This window comes from Corvus brachyrhynchos, unplaced genomic scaffold, assembly GCF_000691975.1.
Source record: "Corvus brachyrhynchos isolate BGI_N302 unplaced genomic scaffold, ASM69197v1 scaffold220, whole genome shotgun sequence".
Classification (NCBI taxonomy): Eukaryota; Metazoa; Chordata; class Aves; order Passeriformes; family Corvidae; genus Corvus; species Corvus brachyrhynchos.
The window spans coordinates 4364346-4379535 of record NW_008236209.1 but is presented as its reverse complement, the minus strand read 5'-3'; the positions used below and the strand labels follow the sequence as shown (position 1 = coordinate 4379535).

At 37.7% G+C, this 15190-nt stretch overlaps 1 protein-coding gene across 1 annotated transcript in view; it reads right to left on the bottom strand.

The window, feature by feature from the left end:
- The window catches only part of CHM (CHM, Rab escort protein 1), a 53864-nt gene that overhangs the window by 22983 nt on the left and 15691 nt on the right, over positions 1-15190 (bottom strand). The window contains exons 6-9 of the mRNA XM_017741710.1: positions 11530-11989; positions 10293-10409; positions 9513-9633; positions 6888-7113 (exon numbers count right to left, since the gene is read on the bottom strand). Coding sequence (XP_017597199.1) covers positions 6888-7113; positions 9513-9633; positions 10293-10409; positions 11530-11989 — 924 coding nt within the window. The remainder of the gene's footprint in view (positions 1-6887; positions 7114-9512; positions 9634-10292; positions 10410-11529; positions 11990-15190) is intronic.

Here is a 15190-nt window from a genome sequence, read left to right as displayed (position 1 = left end):
GACCTCGGAAGAGAAGCTGCTCAGCTTTAAAGGCGTTCCTGAAGCCCAAGTCTCCTGGTGTAGCATTGACTGTCAAGGGAAGAGCCTCCTGTGGAAGGATCCAATTTTGTGGTTTATGAGAAAACAAATTAAATGTGACTACAACATGGAACGCCTAGAGAGGGAAAACAGATCTGTGCAAGAAGTGCATCTTCCAAAGCTTCTGAAAGCAGAAAACGCCAAGTTTCACCATCAACTAACTCTTCATTACTGGATTACTCCATGGTAACAGGTCTCTGGATCAAATAAATTCTAGCAGTAATCAAATTTCTGTCCAGTTTTAGATTTGCTTTCTCAAACACAACTGCTTTTTCCAGCAGAAGTGATGTTTCATTTGGTTTGTTGTTGTTTGTTTTCTTTTAAACAAACAGTCTGAGATTTAGCCTACATAAATAAAGTATTTAGAAAGAATAATAAATCAACCTAGCAAGTTATTTACAAGAAAATCTTGGAAGTAAAAATTATTATGCTTTTAGGAAACAGTTGTAAGTCCCAAAGAATTAGGTAAATTTATCTGGCTAAGAGTACAGTCTGAAAAAAAATCTCATAAAACTATTAAGAGAAACATTGTCACTTGTTGAAGCAAAAAAGAGCATGAACGAGCTCTCTTTGAGAACGAATTAATTTTATTTCCAGAAACTGCAAAGTAAGTCCACATACTGTTCAAAGGTAACGACTGACATGATAAAATATGAGGCTAATGCCAACAAAAACTCAAAATTTGAGGTGAAGAATTTGAGACTACATCTAAAATAAGTTGCTCCAGAGCCATGAACTTTGTAAAGACCGTGAATGCCCACAATCAGAGTATAAAGGTGCTGTTTCTTAAAATTAACCACATTATCAACCTAATTTTGTCGAGGATATTGCAATTAACACTACTGCTTTATGAATCAAGGTAAGGAATCATTCTCTGGAATTCTAGACTTAAGAAACAGATGATTTATATGAAAGTTAGGTGAGAATCCATCAGGCAAGACATTGAAGTGGCCTAGAAATTATGGTTAAAGCATTGTGGCAATTGTAAGAACTTACCACAGAGCTGGATAGGGAAAAAGGAAAAGGGAAATAAAAGAGTCCAGTTGTGCCTGTGCTGCTGTGAGGGCAGGGAAGTGCAGAGGCACTCCCAAGGCTCCTCTCTGGGGGTGGTGGAAGGATGGGGCCTGCCTGGCTCTAAACCCCATTGACCTTGTTGGAGAAGCAGCTGCTCCTCACCCAAGGTCATTCAGCTCCAATTACACAACAGCTCTGCCCTCCCAGAGAGGCTGGAGAGATCAGGACTGCAGGGCAAGGCACGAAAACCAAGCACTAGGAAACAGTCACTAAGCATTAGCTCATCTATAAAACCCATTTATGTGTTCTCTGCCTCCAGAAAAGACACAAAAATTCCAGTTCTCTTAACCCTCAATGAAATTCAAGGGCTATTTTACTAATTCTGTCATGGTTTGGAAGCTACCTTTACCTTTCCGTGTTTTCTGTGTTTTAATGAAAAAGGACTCCGCTAAATGCAATTTGCCTCCTCGTCTCGGATTTGCTCCAATAATAAACAATCCTGTCATTTGCCCAGGTCACCTGATAATGCTGCAACATATTCATATGCCTGAGTCAGAATTCTCAGGAAGACCTTGTGAGGCACAATCTGCACATCCCCACACAACCATGGAGGAATTTACTTGCTAAGGGACAGTTAAGAGGCAATACCAAATGAGAGATTAAGATACATTTCCCTCCTATTTTCACCATTATCCTAATTATTAAACTCTGAAAAACCACAATAACACTTGTATTTTGTGCTTTTAGGTTCCAAATATGCTTTTAAAATGAATCAAGATGATCGAGAATGAAGAGTAGGACAATGTAAGTCTGACCCCTCAATACAATTTCTTGACTGAAAACTTTTCAATGCCTAGTTAGAGATGTGAAATCAATACACTTTGACAACATCCACATGATTCAGAGCATCCCATGTGATATATTCTAATGGCTGAAGGCCTTCACAAGGAATAAACTCCTGCAGAACACAATTTCTAGTCAGAAATAACAAGGAGCAGAAAAGCTCTCATATTTGTAAGTAATTTTTTAAACAAAGAATTGACAATCACTCACTGAGAAGATAAAATCTAAAATGGGAAGGTATTTTCCAAGTTTCATGCACTTAATGCATTTCACAACAAAGGTTATTTCCAAATTAAAAGTCTTTTCCTGTCAAATTCTGAGAAATAATGTGGGCAAGGACACAAAAGCATTCCATAGCTATATTAACGACAAGGCTCACTGATCTGTGAATAACCTGAAAAAAATGAAGATTATTGAGTTACTTTACCAATCTATCCATCCATCACTAGTGAACAGGTCTCAGAATGATGGATTATCTCACTTCCCTCATGTTTATCCCAAGAAAGAGTTTTTCCTTAGAGGGAAAAACAAACAACTGATCCTACAAACAATCCTGCTAACTCTGCTCGCCCATTTTGCATTCATCTGCCAACAAAGTGAGGAGAAAGATATCAAGTTTGTCTTTAAAGGCCAAACTACATTTGAAGTTTTATTATTTCCCTGAAATGCAAGTGAAAACAATTAAGCACTGCAGCTACTTGTACTATTCAGTATATTAATACAACCCAAGGAATAGTGACAAATTGTTAGTAATTTCAATTTCATTTTCTGGTCCAAAGAAATGGAATAATTATAAGTGGTAAGAGATAGATAAATATGAAAATTAGGTATTTTGAAATGGAGGACTGAACTCATATCTCACTATGTTTTTAAAATCAATCCTGTGATTGTCTCACACTTGCATGGAATCGCACACATGCAAAGACTCAGATCTGTCGCATCTGATTGTCACCAGGAATTAACATTGTTTGAATTTCTCATTAATATGCTAAATCATACAATTCACATAGAGGGAAGTTCTGCATCTTGCTAACATGTAGAGACATGATACTCATGTAGAGATTTAACTGAAAAAGATGGTGCACCCAATTTTTAATAAATTATTGCAGTTAGGTTTCCTGAAGTCCTGTCTTGATTTCAGATCACTAAAACCTTCCTAGATCGTAACAGGGACATAATTGGGTATTTTAAAGAACTTGAGACTACCCCAGAAACTCTGACATCTGTAGCAGATAACAGAGCACATGTAAGGGTAAAACTTATTATTCATTTTTAAATATATACAGGAACCCTCGGAATCAATCACACTATCCATCTTATCTCAGCCTGGACTCTTAATCTTCCTGTAAATACGGGGACTGAAAGAGATGGAACTGTCTTAATCGGATCTTTCCTCCATCACAGAATTACTGCTGTCACTGTCACGGAGACAAAAATTACAATTTCAGCCAGAATCTGTAGGAACTACTACAAAGGGTGACACTGCCCACCAAATACACAATGGAAAAGTTCAAAATCTGTTTATAAGAAATGCACATCATTAACCAACTACCCATAAAAGTCAGGGAATCACCAAGTCCTCTGGCAAAGCAGCTGAGGACATTCCAGCACCTACTGCCACCCCCACATCCGTCAGTTTTTGGGTAACTCTTAACAAAGAGACAAGAGACACAACATGTCACTCACAGAACCTTTGTGAGACAACACAGTGGACAGTCACCAATTCCCTCCAAAACTTCACATGGGAAAAAACTGCTGCTTCTCAAAAAGTCAATTCCATTTGCATGTTCATATTTGCAAGAGTCCAAGAATCGGAAACCAAACTGAAGAGAAACTTTGCCTGGTCTGCCCCAAATTCAGTGTGTTCACAAGGCAAACGCAGTATCCGATGTAAAGGCTTGTTTGGGTTTTCCTCAAGAATGAGATATTACATATTCCTTTTTACTAAATATCAGACTATTGCTACATCATTAGAAAGAAGAGCCAGAACAGTTTTGTACCAAGAAGGAAGCAAAGAAAGCTGTTAAGGGCCAGTAAAGTTTTGCTGCTTGTCAGCTCAGGAGAGCAGGAGGCTTCCAATGACCTTCCTTGTTCCACGACTCCAATTTATGGAGAAAGAAATCTCACATCTGTACCTCACCATATTGGGATGTACATTACAGTGATATAAAAGTTTAATTTTGTCTACTAAACCATCCCTGCTTAAACCAATAAAGAGCAAAGAGCGCTTCTGCTCACTCGAGTGTCGTCAGCAGTTATAAAAGGTTGTAGTGTTTATGCAGGATTCATTTGGGATGCAAGGATGTGACTTACAAATGTCTTTGACTCATTCCCATCAATATGCATGTGTGCCATTTATAACAGTAGCCTTGATGAGAACACACAGTGTAACTGGCTGCAAGAAACGCTTAAGAGGTTTACATTAAAACAGAATATAGAACAGTGGTTAGAAATCACAGGCCAGGTGACACCTTCCTCTGATAAGCTGGTGATAAAAGCTGTAGGCTGTGATCTATAGGCTCTGGCGTTGCCTCTTTACTCCACAGCCCCAGAGGGATTCTTCAGATACGGCTCACTTTGAGCAAGACACAATCCTGAGGGCAGAACACCTTTAAAAATTGTGGTTAATCTCAAAAAAATATTGTGATTGCCTCCTAAATTGTTCACTTAAAAAAAAAAAGACAATTAAAAAAATAGTTTTGTATTAGAATATTTGTAATACAAACCTTTTAAAAGTATAACTACTTCTTGTTTTGACAGATTAATTTGCTTCAACTATTAAAATACCCTCTTTGTTGTAGAACTTACATATTTTAGCAAAAAACCCCCCTAAAATGCAGCAACCAATGATCTTAAATAGAAAGTTCAGGCCATCTGAAGAACTCCTGTCATCATGGAATGATTTTCTGGTAAAAATATTTATAATACTTCTAGACACCTCTACTGCTAACTCTTGAAATATATTGCTGGTAAAGATCAGAAAACTGCATGTACTGGTCATTAAATAAAAAATAAAGCCAAAGGGATTTAAAGAATGTAAAAAGAATTAGATGGAGAAGAATCTACAGGAGAAAAAAAGCAAGCAAAAGTCTAATTTTAATTATTGAATTTACTTTTCCCCTAGGTATTTGAAGCCAAGGAAAGTCGAACTGCTGAACTTGTACCACTACAATGGCTCTGAAAATATTCTGATTCATTAATCTGCTGGTCACATACAGATACCTGGCCTCATATGAAGCCCTATAAAGACACAAAGACATCATAAAATCTACAAACACAAGTTCTGTTGCACGACTGTATCCAGAGTAGTTACCTGCACCCAATTCTTGTTCACAAATTGTCTGTCCAATCACCTAATTATGTAGGTCTGCACTTTCTAAAATCATCGTTATAAACACCGCTTAAAGAACAGATGAAAGGCTATTGATGAAAGATGGTAGCAAGTTACATTGCTATTGAATGGAGCACAATTATTCCAGAATGTTTCTATCAACGTATGACTGCATCCATCCTATAAACAGCCAAGTAGGCTCAAGCTGCTAAGGCCATTCTTCTGGCAGTAATTTAAGTACTGTTCTGGAGAAGAGAAACAGAATCTATCACAGAGACAAACAGGAAGATAATACCCAACGATGTGCTGTAAACCACAATTTCATAGTAGCACACATGTAAAATGCAGAACTTGTCCAGCACCAAACAAAGCAGGTAAGACCCTGCACTGCTATTTAAAGGACTGATGTACAAATATATCACTCAGACAAACTGGCCTCACCAGGCAAAGCTGCTTTTTTTAAACAGAGCTAATGTTTACTTCAGACCTACAGGTTACCACATTAAACCCACACTGAGCAGATGGAAAGGCTGCTTGCCAGCAAAAGCAAAGATGAAAAAAATCCCTCAGCCTTTTAAAAGGCAGTTGAACTGTTGGAAACAACTGAAATTAAAACCGCCCACCCTCTGCACACAGATCCTTGATGGTCTCCAAAAGCACCAAGCACCAGCTCCTGTGCCAGAACCACGGGCCCAGGGACACCTCAGGAGCCAGGGTAAGGACTACGCTGTCACTGCCCACAGTTCAAGGAAAGGAGCTGAAGTGGATCTTGTTTTATCCTGGAATCAACTGGGCTTTTTTGTTTTAATTGCTTTCTAAGGCTCAAGGAGTGGAGAACATATGGCTGCTGTTTGAGATGTCAGAATGTAGAAGTGGCTCAGTGAAACGGGGCTGCACGGGATCTTCTCTGCTGTTCAATTCATAGGAGTTGGAACCTTGTGTTCTAGAGAGAGCTACAAAATGATGTCAAGAGCATAATACATCATTTTACATCAATTGCCCTGTTTGTGTAAATCTGTGATGTAGAAAGGTGAAAGAATTAGGTTTTGTTTTAAATCTAACTGTAAACTGGACACATGGCACCATTCTCCTCTTTCATAATAACCTAGTTCTTTATTACATATCTACCTGTGAATGGCAGATGCATTCTCAGCATTAATTAGTAACACAAACTGACAACATGAATGTTCCTTCAGCTTCAGAAAGACACAAATACAAATGTTTTCAACCAAATGCAGTGTCACCCTTTTGGACAGATACCACTCTAAGTCTCCTCTGTCAGATTTAGAAAGGGGCAGCTACATATGGGTTAAATTATGGCTTTCTCATTTCCTAGCACTTATTAACTTACTATCACAGGCAGCCACCACAGCCACCAGCTACAAAGCTGAATTTGTAATACAATGAAAATTGTTGCAAAGTATTACAGGAGTGTGACGTCCAAATTCTTTTTTTGCTTGTTTTGGTTTTTTTTGAGTGGGGGAAATTTCATAGCCAATGGAAATGTAAAGTGAATAAAACCAACATGAAATTGTTGACAGGTTTATTCCTATCAAATGACATCTCTTACACTGTGAAGGGTTTCCTTTAGGGAAGGTATGTCTGGATAAGTGGGGCTTACCTGCAGAAGCACTGTGGGATCTCTCCTTGCCCATACAGAGGGAACAAAAACGGGGTGTTGCCATAGCGGCCAAGGCACTGCAGGAATTTTTTTGTTGCCTGAAGACCGTCCAGAGTGCTGCTCTCAGTCTCTGAAACCATTGCAATGGAGTGAAGGATGAAGTGCTGCAAGCTGGGGGTCAATTTCCGCGTCTGTAGGAATTGAGCAAATGTCCTGTTCTCGTAGTCTGAGGGAAAAGCACATGAGGCACTGAGCACATTGTAACACCTGCATCATCTCCTGTGCTTTTGGATTTCAGTAAACAAAAGCAAGTGACTTTTTCAATTAACACCTTACTGAAAATGGAGCATCCCAGTCAATGAAAGTTAGAAAAATTACTCCCAGAAAGTGAGTTTTCTCAGAAGACAGAAATACCACTCCATTAAAGTATTTCAGAATATCACAAACCCACTCTATGGGTCTCCAATGGCACCACCTATTCATTCTGTTAGATTTGATCTACCTCCATTTCCCAGTCCTGAGAGAAAAGTGAGCAACTGTGGACAAAAAACCATTGAAGTGCCTTGGGATGCTGTTTCCTGTAAATTACCCAAAATATGACCCCTGAATGACACCCATGCCAGAACAGGACTGCTGGGTCCACACTGCCAGTGCTACAGTGGATATTTATGCACAGAGAAGCCACTCCCACAGTGCCACAATCCAAAGATGAGAAGGTGCAGTATTTATCTCAATTTGATGACTTGCTGGCAACAAACAAATGTGGATGAGACAGAGAGCAGACAGGGATGAAGGACTCCATCTTCCCCTTAAAATAATATTACTGCTGACACATTTTGAAATTCAAAGAAACACAAGTCTTCTAGGAGATGTTTAAAGCATGTTGGCATTGATACATCTCTGAAGAACTTCAGTTATCTTCATAACTGAAACATTTTCTACAGCAAAAGACTGTATTTAAGCAATAGCATACTTCTATACAATTCAGAAATCTGCTGTTAAGCTTATTTCAGTCCTGGATAAATTCCTAATTAATTCATAAACACTTCCATCAGTGCAGACACCAGCATTATCAAGCTATATATTCTGGTCAAGATTCAACCACTGCTTTATTACAAATGTATCTTACTGCTCTTTGTACAGCCATGCAGAAAGTCCTAAAATGACAAGGATTTTTTTTTTTTGTTTTATCATTCTAAAAAAAATTCTCAAGTTTTCCTCACTTCAAACTTCTTATATAATTCCATATTTTACAGAAAAAAGCTTTAAAAAAAATTCATCACTCTCATGAACTCTCCCTATTAAAAGTCTGCCTTCCCACGAATGCAATGATCTCATCGAGAGCAATTTTAAATTTCTGAAGTTTTTACATTAGCCTAATCTGACTCAAAATATTCTCAATTACTTCTCAGGCTATTTTAAAATGTAGGAACAAAATCTGTTTAACTGTCTCTGGAAGTAAAATAAATCTAATGTTATTTAGGTACATGAATCAATGGATTAATTTAAAATTGATGTGGCATCTCCTTTTTTTCTTAATAAATTTTCTAAATACCATCTATACCCTCACTCTGAGCACCTCCCTTTCTTCCAGCAACAGCAAACTGAGATCACCAGCAATCAATAAACCACTGCAGCCTAATGAGTTTTTCCCCCTTCAGGATTTTCTGGAGTTCATTACAGACTCTTTGTTTCTTAATCTTACCAGATCTTGATACTGACTTTTTTTCTCTTGCTAATGTTTAATAATTTTCTCTGATGTTTGTACCTACTGTAAGAGCCTTGTTCAAGTAATCAAACCAGCACCCAGCAACCTTGAACACTGGATTCTTGCAGAAATACTGCCTGGTCAAGCCCCTGCCAAGCTCCAAAAGCACCGATATGCTTTGGTCTGCAACTTCTGTCAGTACTTGAACTACTCCTCTTTCCTCGCTGGTTTTTTTGGCAGATTTTTTCTTTTTGCCTTAGTTTACTTTCAGACTCCAAGAACTGAGGACATCACTTCATTCTTTGTACCCTGAGGAGCACAAACCCAAAGCACCTTCCTCCTGTGAAGCTGATTTCCCTCTCTGACCTGATGCACGTTACACTTTGCACATTATAGCTCAAATCTACTCTGATTTCCTCTCATCTAAGTAAGCCAACAATTGATAAAAGCACTTTGAACTTGCCCTCTACAACTAAAGAGCATTAAATTACATTTACTTTCAAAGTTAAAAAATTCCATTTTCTCCATTTCTGATTTTGTGGTATCGTGTTGTGAGGATTTACACAGTATCCAAGAAAACAGAGAGAAAATTCAGATACATCACATTATTTTAAAAAATACCTGGGGGAGGGGAGGAAACACTTAAAAATGATAAAAAGCATTTTGCAACCCTGCTGTAATATATAATTTTGCTGTTAAAGAAAAATGTAAATAATAAATGATGTGGGAACTAGAAGAGCAAGTGCTTAAGTAGAAGAATTTAATGCTGAAGTGAAAAGGTCATAAAAAGGTCAAAGCATACCTTAAAAATGAATCTGTAAAAATAAACCATGTGAGAACACAGGAGATCTCTCAGAATTGTGCCTCCCTGAAGGAACTCCTAGGAAGGGAGTGTGCCCTGTTCAATGAGACACTACCTTGGTATTCCTCAGGGTGCTGTTCATAGTCCAAACAAAACGTCAGAAATTTCATGAGCATTCTCTTCTCCACCATAGTGAGCTGTCTGCTGTTGAAGACATCTGCTCTAGAACAAGGCACCTGCAAAATATTTTTTAATAACTTCAGATACTTTCCACACTCTGAATGTAAAAGCATCAAGCAGCAACAGTCTGATTACCTAACAAATACTTAAAAAATTACTGTTTTCTATTATAGTTATTTTCTTACATATTTTTCCCCTATTTTTTATTGTAACTAAAGTTACCAATTTTCCACAATAAGAATATTTTTAAATCTTTTTCAGCTTCTTCCCCTTTTTATTTCCCTTGAATTTCACTTGCATCTCTCATTGCAGAGTTAATCAATAGAGTTTGCATTAACTGTGCCAACATCTCCTGTTGCCATTAGCACACTGACTTCTCTTGTAAGTAGCAGAGAGACAAATCAAGTCTGTTAGAATCTTAAAACCTAAAATCAGTGAATTTTCATCTTCAAGAATTAACTGCCAATCAATCATGGCCTAAACATTTAGCCTAAGGTAAAGATTTATGTCAATATACTGGACTGCACAACCTTATTTTAGTTTGATTGTTTTTTTAGTATTTATATATAACACATGCAAACACCTTTTCCTCTGGAAATTAAAATCATAATTAAGGAAAAACACCAGCTTCTTGTCACAAAATTCTCAAAAAAACAATTTCAAGCTTCTTGACTTTAAGGAGATGAAATACATGCACCACATTATTTTCTGATACCTGCTCTACTTTCCCTTCTCGGAAGGCGAGAACTCGCGTGGCGTTTTTGAACTCTGCGTATCGGCTCACGTTGGACTTAATGAGAAGGTCAATTAGCAGGCCCCGGGAGTAAAGCAACTGCGCAGGGAGGAGAAAGGACGTGGTGGGTGAGGAGGATCAGTGAAGTACCCAATACTGCTCATGTAAATCCTCACCAGCTGCTCCTTAAATCACCTGAACTGAGAGTCACCTTTTCCGCAGGAAAATTTCATAATTCCCCAGTTAAGGTTTAGTCATACATAATTTAATCATCTTTCTATAAGCTACAAATATATGATAAAATACAGAAGGGACAGAAATTTAACTATGAACTGAAAATGTTTGTCTGTATTGAAAAGTCTCGTGGTCCTGAGGAACAGACTTTACAAGATCACACAGGAATTTTCTGGATAAAGGTTTCCTGGGACACCAATGAGGACACTACAAGGAAGCCAAAGTTCCTGTGCCAGGGAAACCCCAGCACAAACTACTGGCCTTGCCCTGCTGACCACTCTTGTGTCTGAATTTCTGGGATTTTCTGCAATTAACACCATGTCACACAATAGGACAGCAAGAATATAAAAAGGATACAAAATAGCATTATCTGCTTAACCACCACCCACTGACTGGTGTTCATGATGTCATTGCAATTATGCTTGAAGTGGGGTGGACATTTGGAACTCCAAGTTTGCAATAATGCATTTTGCAGTATCTTCACAAAGAATTGAATGAATTATTGAAAAAATTTTCTTTTTCAGTTCACAGAAGTTTGAAAAATCTTTTTAGGCAGAATATGAAAAGTGAAGCATTCAACTTTGAAAAAACTCCCCTGTACTGCAAAACACACACATTTTATTTAAAAGGATAAAAAAACCTGCATGCCGATTGCTTTTTCTTGCTTAAAAATATAATTTTTTAATGGTACTATTTAAAAGGAGAGATTCTGCAGGTATTACCTAAGTGTTAAATTTCATGAAATGTACTTTAATGGCGATATTTCTGAGCTGTGTTTTTTGATCTCTTTGGTTATAAAACACTTAAGGACACATACTAAATAGCTCATGTTTGTTTTAGGGGTAACAATTCTTACTTCTCAGGAGTGGCTATTTTGCCTCAAAGGTGCTGTCTCACCCTCCTCAACATGAAAGGTTTTAAAACAAATGCCAGCATTTTAAGCAAAGTAAATGTACTTACACAAAATGAGTCATTCAGTTCCTACCTTGGAAACTAAATCAATATTAAACCTTCTGCCTTCTCTAACAATTTGGGAATAGGTGATTTTCTTTGGTTCTTGGGCAGCACTTTCGGAGGGTGCAGCTTCCATCTTGGCCGGTTCCAGAGCGGACTCTCCTGAAGCTGTGCTGGGAGCAGCTGCACTGCCAGGGGCTGTTCCTGCCCCATCCCCTGGAGCTGCCCTCGCTGCCTCAGTGCCCACGGCCTGCCCTGGCTCTGGGGTCTGTGGCTCTGCTCCAGGGCTCTCTGCTGCTGGACTCTCCTTCCCTGAGCCCGCAGAAATCTCCTCTGCTGCTGGACTCTCCTTCCCTGAGCCCGCAGAAATCCCCTCTGCTGCTGGACTCTCCTTCTCCGAGCCCGGAGAAACCCCCTCGGCAGCAGGGGTGCTAAACATGGGCAGCTTTGGCAGTGCACCAGCTTCTTCAACACCTTCAGCCGAATCCTGACTGATTGAAAACACAGAGGGGGAAAAAGAGGGGGAAAAAGTCTTTTCAAAGAGTCTTAAAAACTTGTTTGAAGTTTTGAGTCGGTGCCCGAACAGAAACCTCAAGCATTTCTAGGAAAAGCATTAGAATTTCTTTATCCTGGCCAAATCAGGTGTTCCACCCACTAACAAACTCTGGTTCTTTGGCTGCAAAGCTATAATTCAAGAGGACTACTTTTACTGAGGAGAAAAAAACCCCAACAAAAATTTGGGTTTTTATTTTACATGTACTCAAGAGATGGAAGGATCTCAAAATGAAAATCAAAACCCTCATGGTGAAACAATACATAGCTACAGAAACAACAAAAATGGAGTATTTTAAAATAAAAGCAGTAATTTGATTAGGTGTTCCCTATGGATTAAAAACCATGAAATTGAAATGCAAATACACATTAAGGTCATTAAGCTGAGCTACTGTCCTGAAGAATACAGACAAGCTTTACACAATGAGCTCTTCTGCAGCCATGATCCCAGCAGGTCCATTGACAACCAGACCACTTTGACCCAAAGCTTAAGTCAAACTTTCAAATTACTTTTTCAACTCTGCCCTTGCATTCTAATTAGTTGTTCAAGCAGCAATGTTGTTATGCAAGTGCTCCAAATCCATGCACAGGGGATGAAGGCAGCCAGTCACGGGAGGGACATTCCCACACAACGTTTACTCTGCACAGCCCATTTCCTTTCCACAACATTTCTTTGAAATTCCCATTATAAAACAGCCCTCCACTTTTAATCTCATCTACTCGTTTTATGTCGAACTTCAGTGACACCTACCTTAGAAAGCAGGACTTTTGAACTTGGTTTAGTTTACACTTACAGCTGAGATGAATCAAATCAGTGTCATTGTAAGTGAAAGGAGTTCAGCAATAATTCCAAACTATCTTTTTATATTTATACCATTTATATTTATACCAAGCCATTAATGCACTGAACAAACAATTTAATCTTGGCTGAAAACTAATGAACTATGATTTTAAAGGTGACCTGCAAACACAAGAGTATTAACAGGATGGTTAAAATCCACAGAACAGCAAGGAATTACTCAGAATCCATACCAAAATGCTCCCTCACACACCTGCAGCCTTACAGATGGAGGCAGGGCAGGATTTCTGTTCAAAAAGGAACATAAACCTGGTATCTTTTAAAAATTGCTCCTCATTTATGAACTCATTCAGTTCACATGGACTCATGAAAAGTTTGGAAGCAATCTCCCAGCTTGGGCACAGTCACCAGGAAGCACTTAACTCATGACTGGGGTAAAATATTGCCCTGGGAAATATAGGAACTGCTACAAGGAAGCACTAATGAGAGAAGGCTGTTTCTATACATTAATTATGTCTTTTTGCTTCAGATTGCCAGCATTAAGTAACTATAAAATATCAAAGAAAGATAAGTACTTTGACAAATGTTTTTTTAAGAAGTAATCTCTACTACAAATAGAAATGGAAGTCAATTAAATTTTGGGGTTCTATTTGGATTTGGGGGGGTTTTTTTAGGATTTTGGAACATGGTGTTTGTGAAAACTGCAAAAACTCGTGCCATTAATGCAATAAACTAAGAACGAAGCTTTTATTTAACTCATTCCAAACATTTTCATAACACAAAATTTCAGATTAAGGTTTTCTTTCTGCATTCTCCCAATCTCAATGAACAGTTGGTCGCATTTTAAACATACTCCATTATTACTTTTTAGAATCAAAATAAACTTGGATTCATAAACACACTGTATTTTTCCGTATCACTCTGAAAAGCAGTGTAACAGAAATATTTACATATTTTACATCTCTGTTCACTTTCCATTAAAGAATACCTAAATCTCCATGATTTGCAGCACACTTTTTAAAATGAAAGCTTAAAAACTGTATATAATCTAAATTCATGACATCCTTCCTATAGGACAAAATATCCCTGAATAATGTAAGAACTGTCTATAAAAATGACTCAAATTGAACTTCTTTACAGACAATTCTTCTCCTAATTCAGAAAAAAATAATACATCTGCAGACAAATTGTTGTGTAAATTTAGAATATTATCTTCCACCATTCATCAATTAATGGTACTAACAAAGGAATATCTTAAAATGAATGTGTCTTATTAATGCCTTGTAACAGCAACCCCTTCAGATAGGTCAAATGAAAAATTGCCAACCAGCTGGTTAATTTATTCAGCACAGGTGTTCACTATTTATTTTTCAGCCATTTGCCTTTTTTCAATACAGCTTATGTAGACACAGTATTCTTTCCCTTTGATGGATGCACTTTGTTCTAAGGCCATTCATTTCAGATTTGCACTGTGTATATTATACGGCTACCCAGCTGTTTATTCTTTCAAAATAAATGTTTAATGGTTACTTCATAGGAGTTACAAAAGTTAAGCAAAAACAACAGAATCTAGGCAGAACACGTAAATTGTCAGAAACACAGTAATTGACTCTCTCAGGAAGTTTGAAGCTCTTTTGCAGAACTTTTTCTTTGCCAGGTTTTCCTTGTTGGGGTTGTTTTTGGTGATGACCAAGACAGACAGCACTGTACTGAGCTAAGTCAAATGCTTAAAAGCATAATTTTACCCAAGTATAATCTCACTTCTAAGTGTGAAATCTCAGTGCTGGGGGACTCATTTAGGAGCCAGCTATCAGTCAAAAATCATATGCAAAGTTAAGAGACTACGAAACCTTTCCATCTGATTTAATCCTGGTTCTGAACAATATTTATTATGACAATTACAATATTCAAGTGCTATTCCTTTAAAATAAGTAGTACATTTTATCTGCAATCCAGTCAAGCACTGTTACTGTGCAGCACTGAACCTTGGAACAGTTTCAGTCTGTGACCTTCAGATTGTATTCATGTAATTCACACCTTTTTTCCCTACTTATGTTTATGGAAAGAAATATCTATTTTTCTTTGACTGTGTGTCAGCATTTCATTTAGCTACCTATGGTATTTTCTAAGGGATTCAAGGTTAAACTTATATAACTATCTCAAAGAACCTCTCAGGAATTCTGGAGAGTGTTCAGTTCAGTGCAAAATCCAGAAGATAAAAATAATAAATAAATAAATATACAGTCCAGTTAGTTAAATTTATATTCAGTGGATTTAACTTCAGTGAGTTAAATTCATTACATATAAAGAGGACAAAGGACAAATACTACTTTATCATTTT